General features: G+C 44.2%; 1 protein-coding gene across 5 annotated transcripts in view; it reads left to right on the top strand.

Annotated features, from left to right (window-relative positions):
- The window catches only part of LOC137439000 (mediator of RNA polymerase II transcription subunit 12-like protein), a 140,673-nt gene extending 133,716 nt beyond the window's left edge, over nucleotides 1-6,957 (top strand). For 4 of the 5 annotated variants that reach the window (XM_068134550.2, XM_068134551.2, XM_068134552.2 and 1 more), the window contains exons 43-45: nucleotides 3,109-3,453; nucleotides 6,247-6,328; nucleotides 6,420-6,617. In XM_068134550.2, coding sequence (XP_067990651.2) covers nucleotides 3,109-3,453; nucleotides 6,247-6,328; nucleotides 6,420-6,469 — 477 coding nt within the window. In that variant the 3' untranslated portion in view covers nucleotides 6,470-6,617. Of the gene's footprint in view, nucleotides 1-3,108; nucleotides 3,454-6,246; nucleotides 6,329-6,419 lie in introns of all 5 variants that reach the window. The other variant, XM_068134549.2, reaches the window with a different exon arrangement.
- The last annotated feature ends 6,925 nt before the right edge of the window (nucleotides 6,958-13,882 follow it).

The following is a 13,882-nucleotide window of genomic DNA, read 5'->3' as shown; positions in this document are numbered from 1 at the left end:
TATAAAACACAGTGTGTGTTAGTGTGTTTGTGTGTCTGTCGCCCTTCATTAGGCTAGGTTTTAAAGGCTTTGAATAGTGGATAGTGGATGGGGGAAGGTGTGTGTGTGGGGAGGGGGGTGTGGTTTCAGGGGCAATTATTATTATTATTATTATTATTTTTTGTATACTGAATGGAGGCTCGTGAAAGAGCTAACATTTATTTCACAAACAAATCAACCAGACAAACGAAATATATAAAAAAAGGGAGCGGGAGACAAGATGGGGAGAGAAGGGGAAGCACACAAACATAACATTTGAGAGCAGGGAGATGTGTGGGAGGGAGAGGGCTTGGGGGGAGGAGGCGTGGGGGGGGGGGGGGAGGGGTGGGAGAAGTATAAAACACAAGGACACCAAGGACTTCCAGGACAGAAGTTGGTATTTCAAAAAAGTGGATTTGGGGTGAAATTAGCGGGGGTAGAAAAGATCAAGGTTTGAACACATACTGTGTGTCAACCAGTTAAAAATCTCTTGAGGACCCGAAGGACCCAGAAGACCCAATGGACCCCAAACACCCAAACTACCCTGTAGACTGTTAAAGACACAAAAGACCATGAGGACCCAAAAGACTGAAAAGACCCGATGGATCCCAAAGACCCCGAGGATCCAAAAGACCCCAATGACTCAGAAGACCCCCAAGGACTCTGAAGATCCAAAATACCCTGAAGACCCAATGGACCCCAAACAACCAAAATACCCGGAAGACCCAAAATACCATAAAGACCCAAAATACCCTGAGGACTCCAAAGACCCAAAAGACTGAAATGACCCAATGGACCCCAAACACCCAAAATACCCAGAAGACCCAAAAGACCTGAACAATCCCGAGGACCCAAAACACCCAGAAGACCCAAAGGACTCCAGAAGACCGAAAAGACCCAAAATATCCAAAAGACCCTTAAAAACGGAGAAGACAAAAAACCCCAAAGACCAAAAAGACCGAAAACATCGAAAAGACCCAGAAGACCGAAAAGATCCTGAAGACCCAAATACCCAGTAGAGCCTGAAAGAGCCAAAATACCAAAAAGACCCTTAAATACCCCAAATATCCAGATTGAGGACCCACAAGACTCAAATGACCCAAAAGACACTGATGAACCAGAAGACCCAAAAGATGCTGGACACTGAAGACCCCAAGGACCCAAATGACCCTGAGGACACAAAAGACCCCAAAGACCCAAAAGAAGAGTAATTATGCCTCTTACATTGAAATTGTAGACAGTGGCTTGCAAACTGAGCTTTGAGGTCGGTGTACAGAAGTGGTATTTTTAAAATCACAATAAATACAAAGCACAGGGAGGTTAAATTTGCTGCACGTGCAATGTGCGCAGAGTAAAACGAGTGTTCATTTACGTCTGTAGGATGTCTGATAAATAAAGATGATATATGCACCGCTGACACTAGGCCCAGACTTCAGACTTTGGCATGCTCACGTGGCTGTACCGTCAAAAACTGTTCCAACCCGTCATTTTTGACGGGCTTTATACTCGTATATATATATTTATGTTGGAGGCTCCAGGCACGGACTATATAGCCCTCATCGAGGCCGGGCCTTAAACAAAAGAGAAGAAAGGTGTGTGGTGTTTGTTTGCAAGAAAGAGAGATTGAAGCTAGTCCGGTAGCTATAGTTTGAGTGAGACAGCAAGTATGACCAGCAATCCTGACACGGAGAGTGTAAGATGGTTCCGGGCAGCACTTTAATGCCCAAGTCAGGATGGTAGTACTACCCTAGGCGGTTGCTGTCTATAACCTACTAACTATTAACCTACTACCTGAGAACTACAACTTACTACTACCTATTTGCTCAAGGTCATCTGCCATCTGCTTGGAAATCAGAAAACATTACCGCTTTTCACAAAAAGGTGCAAAAAGAGATCCTTGCAACTACAGACCAATCAGCCTGCTCCCAATCATCAGCAATCCATCATCACTTCTGACATTAAATCCTTCCTACTCTTCAATGGCTCAATCTTAGATCATCAATTTGGATTCAGAACAGGCCACTCTACCCTGGATAAGCTGCTTCTGCTTTCTCAACAATGGATCGTTCCCTTTTCCATTTTCCCTCAATGCCAGACAGGAGGTCAAATACTTTTCCCTTGACATATCTTGTGCCTTCGATAAGGTCAGGCACCCCACACTGCTCACCAATCTCTCCTCTTATTGTATCCATGGCAATCTCCACTTATGGCTCGCGGACTTCCTCTCCTGTCATGGTCAACGTGTGGCTCTCAATGGAATTATCTCATTTCCTCTTCCTCTCCAGCTGGAGTTCCTCAAGGCAGCATTCTTCTGGGCCCTGTGCTTTTTCTAATCTTCATCAATGATCTCTCTGCCTCTCTGGAAAATACTCTGTCTTTTTGCTGATGACTCCTCCTTCTGCCTTCTCATCTCTCATCCCTGAGATCGGCAGGCAGCAGCCTCTTGACTCCCTGAATGATGTCATCTTCATGCAATTCCTTGGCCACATCAATGTTCATACCCTTTGCATGACGTATCAATTCTGCTATGTCAACCTTTTCATTTCAAAGTTTAAAACCTTCAAAATATTCAGGTTGCTCAGTGTCATTGAGCATGGTAAGTGGTCATAAAGGTATGCCACATATTTTTGAATGTTGGTTGTGTCACTGAATCCCATGCACATGCAACTGCCCAAATACAGCTCATGATGGTGAACTTCTTCTGGATTGTGGCCACCACACCAGCATATGAATCGTTGGTATTAAGCAGACAATGCAGTAATTATTATTTTTGATAATTGAAAAAAAGAATTGAAGTTCGAATTTTGTTTGGATTTTGGGGTATTTCAGATTTTAGAATTTCAGATTTGAGAGTTTTTAACTTTATAGTTTTTATCTTGCAAAGCATATTATCAGAAAATCATAGTCCTTATGGGGGAAGATACTGCATGCTTGCCTTCTCTCTACTCAATTTCTTCGGAGTTATCATATGGTAAGTCCGAAAAGTGAAATGGCGGAAAACACTTTAAATAGGAATAAATCTCAGGTTTTGAGAGCTTGGCTGCAAGTACAGGTACTTATTCTCCAACCTAATATATTTCTCATCAACAGCAGATGCAACAGCAACAACAGCAACAGCAGCAGCAGCAGCAACAGCAGCAGCAGCAGCAACAACAGCAGCAGCAGCAGCAACAACAGCAGCAGCAGCAGCAACAACATTCACAGCAGCAGCAGCATCAGCAACAACAACAGCAGCAACAACAACAGCAGCAACAACATCAACAACAGCATGTGCAGCAGCATCAGCATCCACAGCAGCAACAGCTTCCACAGCAGCAACAGCTTTCACAGCAGCATCCACAGCAGCATTCACAGCAACAACCACAACAACAGCAGCAGCAGGCAGGACAGCAGCCTCCAATGAGCATACAGGCAATGCAGCCCCAGCAAGCAATGGTAAGGAGGGTCTGTGACTGAGCAGGTAAATATAACTGCATTTATTTAGCAATTTCTGCTCCTTCTTTGGGATGCTTTCTGGCTCCTTTTGATCATTTCATGATATGGCCAGGTCCTCCTGGCTCAATGTGAGCCACTTGCTGCGTATGCACGACCTAGCTCGCACATGGACATGTCAACCCGAATTTTATCATTATTATGAGATATTTTTGATATGCATTCTCGACTTCTTGTATGGAATAGATGTACGATAAGTGTTTGATTCGTTTTCAAAAACACCAAGGTTTGTGTTCGCACCATCTCAGGCAGCTTAACTGGCACCTACCTTAGACAGCTTTGGCTGCCTGAGATTGGTGTCAGTGTTTTGAGAGAGAGAGAGGGACCGGACTCTCAAAACACTGGCACCTATTTCAGGCCTGTCCCAAACAAAAGCCTGGGCCTTGAGTGTCTGGAGTCGCCCCAAGAGACGGAGCACCGGCGTGTTGGCGTCTACCCGCACGCCGAGCAACACCACTTAAGGATCTTCCTCGCAGCTCTCAAGACCTGCCCTGCGACACTTCCTGGCACTAGTCTAGTCGCCAATGCTTACAGGATTTGCACCCATCATCAGAATGTAGTCCTTGCTCTGACATGTTGTCATCCAGTCTCTACGATCGTCTGGTGTGCCCGCAAAGCGAGGTACTAAACACCCATTGGGCTCTCAGGTCGGTCGCTTAATACAGTAAGAGTGTGAGAATCCGTCAGCCGAGTCTAACTCGGCCATGACTCGCCACCGTACACCGGCCGCTGGGAGATACGGGCAGGACAAGCAGGCCAAAGCGGCATCCCATCAGGAGCTGTAGACCAGCATCGAGTCTCTCTCTACAGTGTCTATAGAAAGTCTACATGCCCTTTCAAATTTTCACCTTTTGTTGCCTTATAGCCTGGAATTAAAATCCATTAAATCAGACTTTTTCCACTGTTATTTACACATCGTAACCCACAACTTCCAGGTGAAAAAAAAATTCAAGAAATTTCAGAAAATTAATTAAAAATGCAAAACTAGAATATCTTGGTTGAATAAGTATCCCATCTACCCTCCCCCCCACCCCACCCCGTTCATCCTCCCTCTTCCCCCTCCCCCCTTATAATAGCAATTTCAAATTATCTCGGGTGTAACGAATCACCTTCAAAATTGCACACCAAGTTAATTGGCCTCCACTTGTGTTAAATTGTAGTGATTCTGATTATGTCAGAATAAAATCAGATGTTCTGGAGGTTTCCTCTGTTGGGTGTGTGAGAGGTGTGCATTTCAAAGCAAAAACTCAACCATGAGCATCAAGGAGCTTTCAAAAGACCTTCGGGACAAAGTTGTGGAAAGGCACAGATCAGGGAAAGTGTATAAAAATACGATTGTATAAAAATACTACATATTGTATCACCAAGATGCTGCCTAGATCAGACCGTCCCTCCAAACTGGATGACCAAGCAAGGAGGAGACTGATCAGAGAGGCCACCAAGAGGCCAATGGCAACTTTGAAAGAGCTACAGGCCTTCATGGCAAAGACTGGTGACAATATCCCAAGCACTCCACAAGTCTCGCCTGCATGGTAGGGTGGTAAGAAGGAAGCCGTTACTCAAAAAAGGCCACCTTGAGCCCCATTTGAGGTATGGAAAAAACACACTGGAGATTCTGAAGCCATATGGCAAAGCGTTTTGTGGTGTGACAAAACCAAGATGGAACTTTTTGGCCTAAATGCAAAATGTTACGTTTGGTGTAATCTCAACACAGCACATCACCCAAAGAAAACCATCCCTACTGTGAAACATGGTGGTGGCAGCATCATGTTATGGGGATGTTTCTCATCAGCAGGGACTGGGGCACTTGTCAGGATAGAAGGGAAAATGGATGGAGCAAAATACAGAAAAATCCCAGAGGAAAACATGCTGCCCTCTTCAAGAAAGCTGAAATTGGGACGGAAGTTCACCTTTCAGCATGACAACGACCTAAAGCACACAGCCAAAGCTACACTGGAGTGGCTGGGGAACAAAAAAGATAAATGTCCTTGAGTGGCCCAGTCAGAGCCCCGACCTAAATCTACTCGAAAATCTGTGGCAGGACTTGAAGATTGCTGTCCATCAACGCTCCCCACACAACTTGACTGAATTTGAACAGTTTTATGCAGAAGAATGGGCAAATATTGCCCAATGAAGGTGTGCAAAGTTGGTAGAGACCTATCCCAACAGACAGCTGTAATTGCTGTCAAAGGTGCATCCACCAAATATGATCTCGGGGGGGGGGGGGGAGGGGGGGGGAGTGGACACTTATACAACACTTGTATGTATGTGGGTGTTCTTGTACTTGGAAAATCGACCTTCAATTTTCCTTTAATGGTGGTCAGGTAATTTGAAGCCTTATTATTCAAATAGCAATGGTATTTTGTGTCTGATGTTCTAAGGGCAAGATCAAGCAGTCTGTTTTTCCTGGAACAGAATTCTTGTTTCTGTAAATACTTGTGTTGGTCGCTGTCAGTGGACTGTATGAGCAATGGATTTTATCAACTAAAAGTTGCTAACAACACGATTCTGTTCATTATTTTGAACTTTATTTGAAGCAAAAGGGTTCATTTGTACTTCCTGTCAAAATCTCAGCTCTGCACTTCAGTTCCCATGGTAGTAAATCGGGGGGGAATTGAACCCAACATTCGGTTGAGATGCCACACGAGCCAAATCTGTGTCCTCGAATAACTTCTCAACTCCTTTATATTCTTAGTCGTGCTTTGCTTGACATGTTGTGCTTGTGTCGACCAACAGTTCTCACGGTCTGGGATGCAGCAGACTCAACAACAGCAACAAACCGCCGCACTTGTGCGTCAGCTACAGAAACAGCTTTCAAGTGAGTCGCGCTACGATACAGCGTCGCCCCACTCTGTGCATTTTGCATTTCCTGTTCCTCATCATTGTGTGTGTGTGTGTGTGTGTTACAGACACCCAACCTCAGCAATATGGTCACGGCTCAGGTCCTCAACCTTACTAACAGGATGCCAGTATTGGAGATGGTGAATAAAAACGTGCCTTCTTTTACTTGGATTTGTTATACTGCACGCAATTTTGTGCGTGTGTGCCTGTGTACGTGCGCATTGTCTTGTTCATCAGGGTCCACTTTTATTTTGGGGTCCACCATTTGTTTACTCTTACCTCCACCACAATCAAGTTGATGTCCACAATGAAGTGATGATGTCGTTGTTCAAACCTTGTCTGTTGCTATGAATCGGCTTCGAATTCTGTGCTTTTTTCATTTCGCACAGCGAGTAAAATAAGTTTGCCATTTCCATCACACATGGAAAAACACTCTGAAGCAAATGTTGCGTGACATTCTATCAACCCAAGATGTTACCCACAAATCGCTGTGCCTATTCAGGGGCGTTTGGCCAGGTTAACATGAACAATTCAGTTATTTGGAGCTGAATGAAAGTGATGAATGCAAACAAACGAACAAATAAATAAACAAATCTTTCACTGCGATATCATCGTGGAAGATGCTGCCCTGTAGTTTTGCCAGTTCGAATGTTGGTGTTTTTGCAAACACTTATCTACATACTACGTACACCTTCATTACGCCTTGTTCCCTCCTCTGTCTCTCCCCCCCCCCCCCCCCCCCCCCACATTGTCCCGCTTCCCCTTTCTCTCTCTCTCTCTCTCTCTCTCTCTCTCTCCCTCTCTCTCTCCCTCTCTCTCTCCCTCCCTCTCTCTCTCCCTCTCCCTCTCCCTCTCCCTCGCTCTCTCCCTCTCTCCCTCTCTCCCTCTCTCCCTCCCTCTCTACCCCTCTCTACCTCTCTCTCTCTCTACCCCTCTCTACCCCTCTCTCTCTCTCTACCCCTCTCTACCCCTCTCTCTCTCTCTACCCCTCTCTACCCCTCTCTCTCTCTCTACCCCTCTCTCTCTCCCCCTCTCTCTCTCTCTACCCCTCTCTCTCTCTCTACCCCTCTCTCTCTCTCTACCTCTCTCTCTCTCTCTACACCTCTCTCTCTCTCTCTCTACACCTCTCTCTCTCTCTACCCCTCTCTCTCTCTTTCTCTCCCACTTACTCCCCCTCTCCTCTCCCACTTACTCCCCCCTCTCTCCTCTCCCACTTTCTCCCTCTCTCCCACCCCTTATTCCCCATCTCCCCCACTCTCTCCCTCTCTCCCACCCCTTATTCCCCATCTACCCCACTCTCTCCCTCTTACTCTTTCCCCCTCTCCTCTCTTTCTCCCCTCTTTCTCTCTCCCTCTCTCTCTCCCCCTTTCTCCCCCTCACTCACTCACACAATTACCTTCACCTTTCTTCCTTCCTTTTTTTTTCCACCCATTTGTTTTTCACTCTTATTTTTACTCTCTTCCTGTGTACGATGTACATAGATGGTCACCAAGTTGATTGGCAAAATGAATGATCACCGACAGCCTTGGATTCAGAAATCGTTTTGTTGTTTGATTTGCTCTTTAGAAGGAAATAAAAACTAAAACGCCCTCTTTGGACAACAGTATTACATGTAATCAAAAGCTATTGTCCTGTAAAATACTTTTGAATGGGCAACATGCATGACACATGGGGTTAAAATGCTTTCTTTACTTGTGTTCCAGAAATTGTCCCTCTCTATTTTATTGTAATTACAATGCCTTCAGGAAGTATTCATGCCCCTTGATGTTTTTTCACATTTTGTTGTGTTCCATCCTGAATTGAAAATGGATTAAACTGAGATTTTTTTTTTGTCACTGATCTACCCAGAGTACTCCATAATGTCAAAGTGGAATTTTTTTTTACAATTTTTTGAAAACTAATTAAAAATGAAAAGCTGAAAAGTCTGGAGTCAATAAGTATACACGTGCACTCCAAATTGAGCTCAGGTGCATCCAATTTCCTTTGATCATCCCTGTGATGTCTTTACAACTTGATTGGAGTCCACCCGTGGCCGATTCAATTGATTGGAGATGATTTACAAAGAAACACACCTTTCTATATGAGGTCCTACAGTTAACAGTGCATGTTAACTGTTAACTGTTAGGGTTAGGGTTAGGGTCATGGAGTCCATGGATAGGTTTATGAGGGGGTATAGATCAGGGGGAAAGGTATAAAACAATTCCTAGAGTGCAGAAAGTCCCCAAGAGCACAGTGAGCTCCATCATTAGGAAATGCAAAGAATATGGAACTATCCAGACTCTTTCTAGAGCTGTTCTTCTGACCAAACTGAACAACCGGGCAAGAAGGACCTTGGTCAGTGAGGTGATCAATAACCCAATAACCCAATGACCACTCTGATAGAACTACAGAGTTCATTGGCCGAGATGGGAGAACCTGCTGGAAGGCCAACAATCTCTGCAGCACTTCACAAATCCAGTTGTGCAATGCTGATAGACATACCCAAGAAGATTCAAAGCTGTAATCGCTGCCAAGGATACTTGTATGAAGTATTGACCCAGGGGGTTGAATACTTGCATATTTCTGGACTTCGTTTTTTTTCAATTATTTTGTCAAGATTTCTAAAAAAAAAAATTCCACTTTTACATTATGGGGTATTATGCGTAGATCAGTGACAAAAATCTCAATTTAATCCATTTCAAATTCAGGCTGCAACACAACAAAATGTGAAAAAGTCAAGGGGTGTGAATACTTTCTGAAAGTACTGTAATTGCTGTGCATACGTCATGGGAATCTGCATACCTAAGGGAGTTTGGGGGAGGGGTTGGGTTGTTGATTTACACATTGATGTTTTTATCTTTCTTCCTTTAATGTGCCTCAATAGAATCACATGGTTAAAGCCACATTGTTTCTTTATCATGATCAATTTCCATAAACATACGGCAGATGAATATATTTTGTCACCCCTGCTGCCATGCTGTGCCTCGTCGATTTGATGTTTGGGGAGGAGTTGGGGGAGTTCACAAAATAAACCCAAGTGTAATAATTTGCACCCGTATGACACTGGACAACCACCGAAGGAATAATCCTTGTGCTGGACCAAAAGATACACTCTTTGGTATTACTCTTCTTCATGAAGTCAGGTGGTTCTGCCATTTCTGAACGTTTATCGTAGGTGCAGACTGTATGTATTGTAATAAACATTTAATTATCTCAGTGTTTTTGTGTGCTCAGTTTTTACACTGTTAACAGGTTAATTTGCCTTTCCTTTACACTTTCTTGTATTTGCCGCTCCTGCAAATCGACGTGTCTGACCTTGAAGTTTGATTTCCCGCACAAGCGTTTGATCACCAAAAAATTTCATCCTCACTTTACATTTACTGAAGCATTTTATTGAAAAATATATAATTTACATTTGTTCTTTTACAGACAGGTATTTGTGAAATACAGGTTAACTTGAATGCTGATTTGCAGTGTGAATCCAAAGCGTGTGTGTGTGTGTGTGTGTGTGTGTGTGTGTGTGTGTGTGTGTGTGTGTGTGTGTGTGTGTGTGTGTGTGTGTGTGTGTGTGTGTGTGTGTTCTCTCGTATGTGGACAAAAAAAAATGGAAGCACCTGGGTAAATGAGGGACACCAAGCAGCGGCAGGTGTGGCCCATGTGTTAATTAAGCAAATAACATCCCCAGCATGCTTAGGGTCATGTATAAAAATGCTGCACAGGCCTGGTTGCCTAATTATGGCTCGCATGGCAGCAAGAGGAGAGCCCCGCCCCCCCCCCCAAATGCCCCCACCCAGCGTGATTGCCCAATGTTTTGATCAGCATGACACTGATGTTATTAATATGCATTCTCGATCACCAGATCTGACCTCAATCGAGCATTTATGATATTTTTAGAATCCTGAGACAGCATTTTTCACCTCCATCAAACAGGTGTTGAGTTGATTGACTTTCCCGTGGAAGAATGGTGCTACAGTCGTGGCGAAAAATATTGGCACCCTTGCACTTTTTTCAAATAACTCCCAATCTTCTCGGAAAATAAGTTGAAATTGACAAAAGTATTTGTTCTCCACAATTCTTTATTTCACTGTTAATATTACAGAACCTTTGTTTTTGATTCAGAACTTGATATCTCCTTTTAAATCAGAAAATGAAAAGAAATGGCATTGACAAAATGATTGACACCCGAGACGTAATATTTGGTAGCACAGTCTTTGGACAAACTGCAGTCAAGCGCTTCCTGTAGCCATGAATGAGCTTCCTACACCTCTCCAGTCTCCACCTGCAGTTTGGCCCAATCTTCTTGTGCAAACTGCTCCAGTTCTCCCAGATTTGAAGGGTTCCTTCTCCCAACTGTTGTTTTCAGATCTCCCCACAGGTGTTCAATGAGATTTAGATCTGCACTTATTGTTGGCCACTTCAGAACAATCCAGCGTTTTGTCTTGAACCATTCCTGGGTGCTTTTTGAAGTGTGTTTGGGTCATTTTCCTGCTGCAAGACCCATGACCTTCGACGGAGACCCAGCTTTCTGACACTAGGTTGAACATTGCACTCCAAAATGCCTTGGTAATCTCCTGATTTCATGGTGCCATGCACACATTCAAGGCACCCAGTGCCAGAGGCAGCACAGCAACTCCAAAACATCACTCGACCTCCTCCATGTTTAACTGTAGGGAAGGTGTTTTTTTTCTTTGAAGGCTTCATTTTGTTTTCTGTAAGCATATAGATGATGTGCTTACCAAAAAGACGAATTTGGTCTCGTCTGTCCACAGGACATTCTCCTAGAAGGATTTTGGCTTGTTCAGGTGTGTTTTGGAAAACTCAAGTCAGGCTTTCTCAGCAGTGGGGTCCTCCTGGGTCTCCTACCATAGAACCACCTTTCATCGAGTTGGCGACGGATGGTGTGAGTTGAAACTGTCGTACCTTGTGTCTGAAGGTCAGCTTGAATCTGTTTGGCAGTTGATTGAGGTGCTTTCTCCATCATTCGAACAATCATTCACTGATTCAATCTTCGATCAAGTTTTCTCTTGCAGCTACGTCCAGAGAGGTTTGCTACAGTGCCATGGGCCTTAAATGTCTTGATAACATTGCGTACGGTGGACACAGGAACATCAAGGTCGCTGGAGATGGACGAGTAGCCTCGAGATAGTCCGTGCTTGGCTACAATGTTGTGTCTGGCCTCCTCAGACAATTCTCTGGTTTTCTTTCTTTTCTCCATGCTCATTGTGGTACACACAGTGACACAAAACAGAAGAATGACTCCTTTTCTCTTTTCAAACAGGTTGAATGAGTGATTTTTTTTTTCTTGCAGACACCGGCAACTCACCACAGGTGAGTTCAATTCCAAAGTAAAGGAGAATCACCTGCTTGAAATCTTATTATTTCTAACAACTTCTAAAAGGTGCAATAATATTGTCCAGGCCATTTTAGGATTTCTGTGTGGAATAAGCTACGGTTTCGTAGTTTTTTCAGCTTTTTTTGTTTTGTTCCACTGAAAACCAAAGAAATACATGTGTGGATAACAAGATATTTTTAAATTTTAACAATTTTCTGGAAGAAATAGTGCATCATTTGAAAAAAGTGCAAGGGTGCCAATATTTTTGGCCATGACTGTGCACACTTTATGCAGAATTCCAGACACTGGTGTACTCTTTGCCATGATGCATACAGGCTGTACTGGCCACTTGTGGTGGCCCAATGCCCTATTAAGTGACTTTACCTTGGTGTTTCCATTTTTCTCCATTACCTGTACATATATATATATACGAATCTGGGTTTGGTGGATGCCAGGAGAACAATGCCCCCATGCACAAAGCGAAGTCCATACAGAAATGGTTTGTCATGATCGGTGTGGAAGAACTTGACTGACCTGCACAGAGCCCTGACCTCAACCCCATCGAACACTGAGGGGATGAATTGGAATGCCTACTGCGAGCCAGGCCTAAACGCCCAACATCAGTGCCCGGCCTCACTAATGCTCTTGTGGCTGAATGGAAGCAAATCCCCGCAGCAATGTTCCAACATCTAGTGGAAAGCCTTCCCAGAAGAATGGAGGCTGTTGTAGCAGCAAGGGGTGGGGGGGGGGGGGGGAGACCAACTCCATATTAATGCCCATGATTTTGGAATGAGATGTTCGACGAGTGCATTTGGGTGTGATGTTCGGGTGTCCACATACTTTTGGCCATATAGTGTATATTTGTATGTGTGTGTGTGTGTGTGTGTGTATATATATATATATATATATATATATATATATATATATATATATATATATGCCAGTCAATAAGTAACCTTAAAATGGCGATATAAATTTGTGAATGTAATGTGTGTGGTTGTAGATGACATATGTTATATCTATGGGTAAGAGCCATGTTTTGCCTGTTTTAGATCTGGCAACATTGAGCGTATGATGTCAGTCGAGCAGTTCCAAGATGAAGCCTCCCTTAGCACGTTTCCCTGGTGCAGTGGTGCATGCTTCTGTCATTCGTTTCCTGGGAAGTGAGGGTGTGAATTCCAGTGAAATCAATCGCAGAATGAAGATGCAATATGGTGACGCATGTTTATCACTGCAGCAGGTGCATGAATGGGACAGGAAGTTTAAAAGTGGAGTGTCTCGTGTAGCAGAAGCTGCTCGCTCGGGGCGGCCTCGCACAGCCGACACACCAGAAATGCGACAGGAGTTGAGAGCGTGCTAAGGGAAAACCGTCGCATTACGCTGGATGAAGTGGTCTTCAAATTTAACATTAGCCATGGTTCAGGAAACCATGTCATTCACAACGCACTGGGGTTCTGCAAAGTGTCTGCAAGGTGGGTGACAACTCGCACCCGAACTGAAAGAATGGCGAGTGGACCCATGTGAAGAACTTCTGCGACGTTACGAAACGGAAGGCGACGCTTTATTAGAGCGTAATGATTGGGGATGAAAGCGGGCTCCAGCGGGGGCAAGCAAAGAGTGGCACCATTCAACTTCACCGAAGCCCAAAAAATTCTGCACACAGCCTTCCACTGGAAAAGTGATGCTGACGCTCTTCTGGGATAGCTGAGGCCCACTTGTACAGCATTACATGCCCAGAGGGACCACACTCACCAGTGCATCTTACTATGACCTCCTTAAAAATCATCTGAAACCAGCAGCCAGATCAAAACGTCATGGACTACTCACTACCGGTGTTTGCTGCAGCATGACAATGCTCGGCCCCATACTGCCCACGCTGCAGCTGCAACAATTGAGGACCTGCATTTTGAGTGTCTTCCTCATCCACCCTACTCGCCAGATCTCGCCCCTTCAGATGTATCTTCCTCGACCTGTGGGGCCACTTAAAGAGGCGCTTGTTGGAACCACTTTCCAATCCGACAAAGAGGTCCATGAGGCGGTGCACGAATGGCTACACAAGCAGCCAAAATATTTTTTTCCTCAAGGAATCCAGGTCTTAGTAAAGCGCTGCTAAAAATGCATTGAATGCAATGGAAATTATGTTGGAAAAAAAAAAAAACACTTGTTACATACGTACATGCAATAAACAAGTTGTGAAAAATATTTTAAGGTTACTTATTG

Source organism: Myxine glutinosa, chromosome 13 (assembly GCF_964187855.1).
Source record: "Myxine glutinosa chromosome 13, kmMyxGlut1.1, whole genome shotgun sequence".
NCBI classification, from domain to species: domain Eukaryota; kingdom Metazoa; phylum Chordata; class Myxini; order Myxiniformes; family Myxinidae; genus Myxine; species Myxine glutinosa.
Note: the sequence above shows the minus strand (reverse complement) of the source record. Positions and strands in the feature narration are given on the sequence as shown.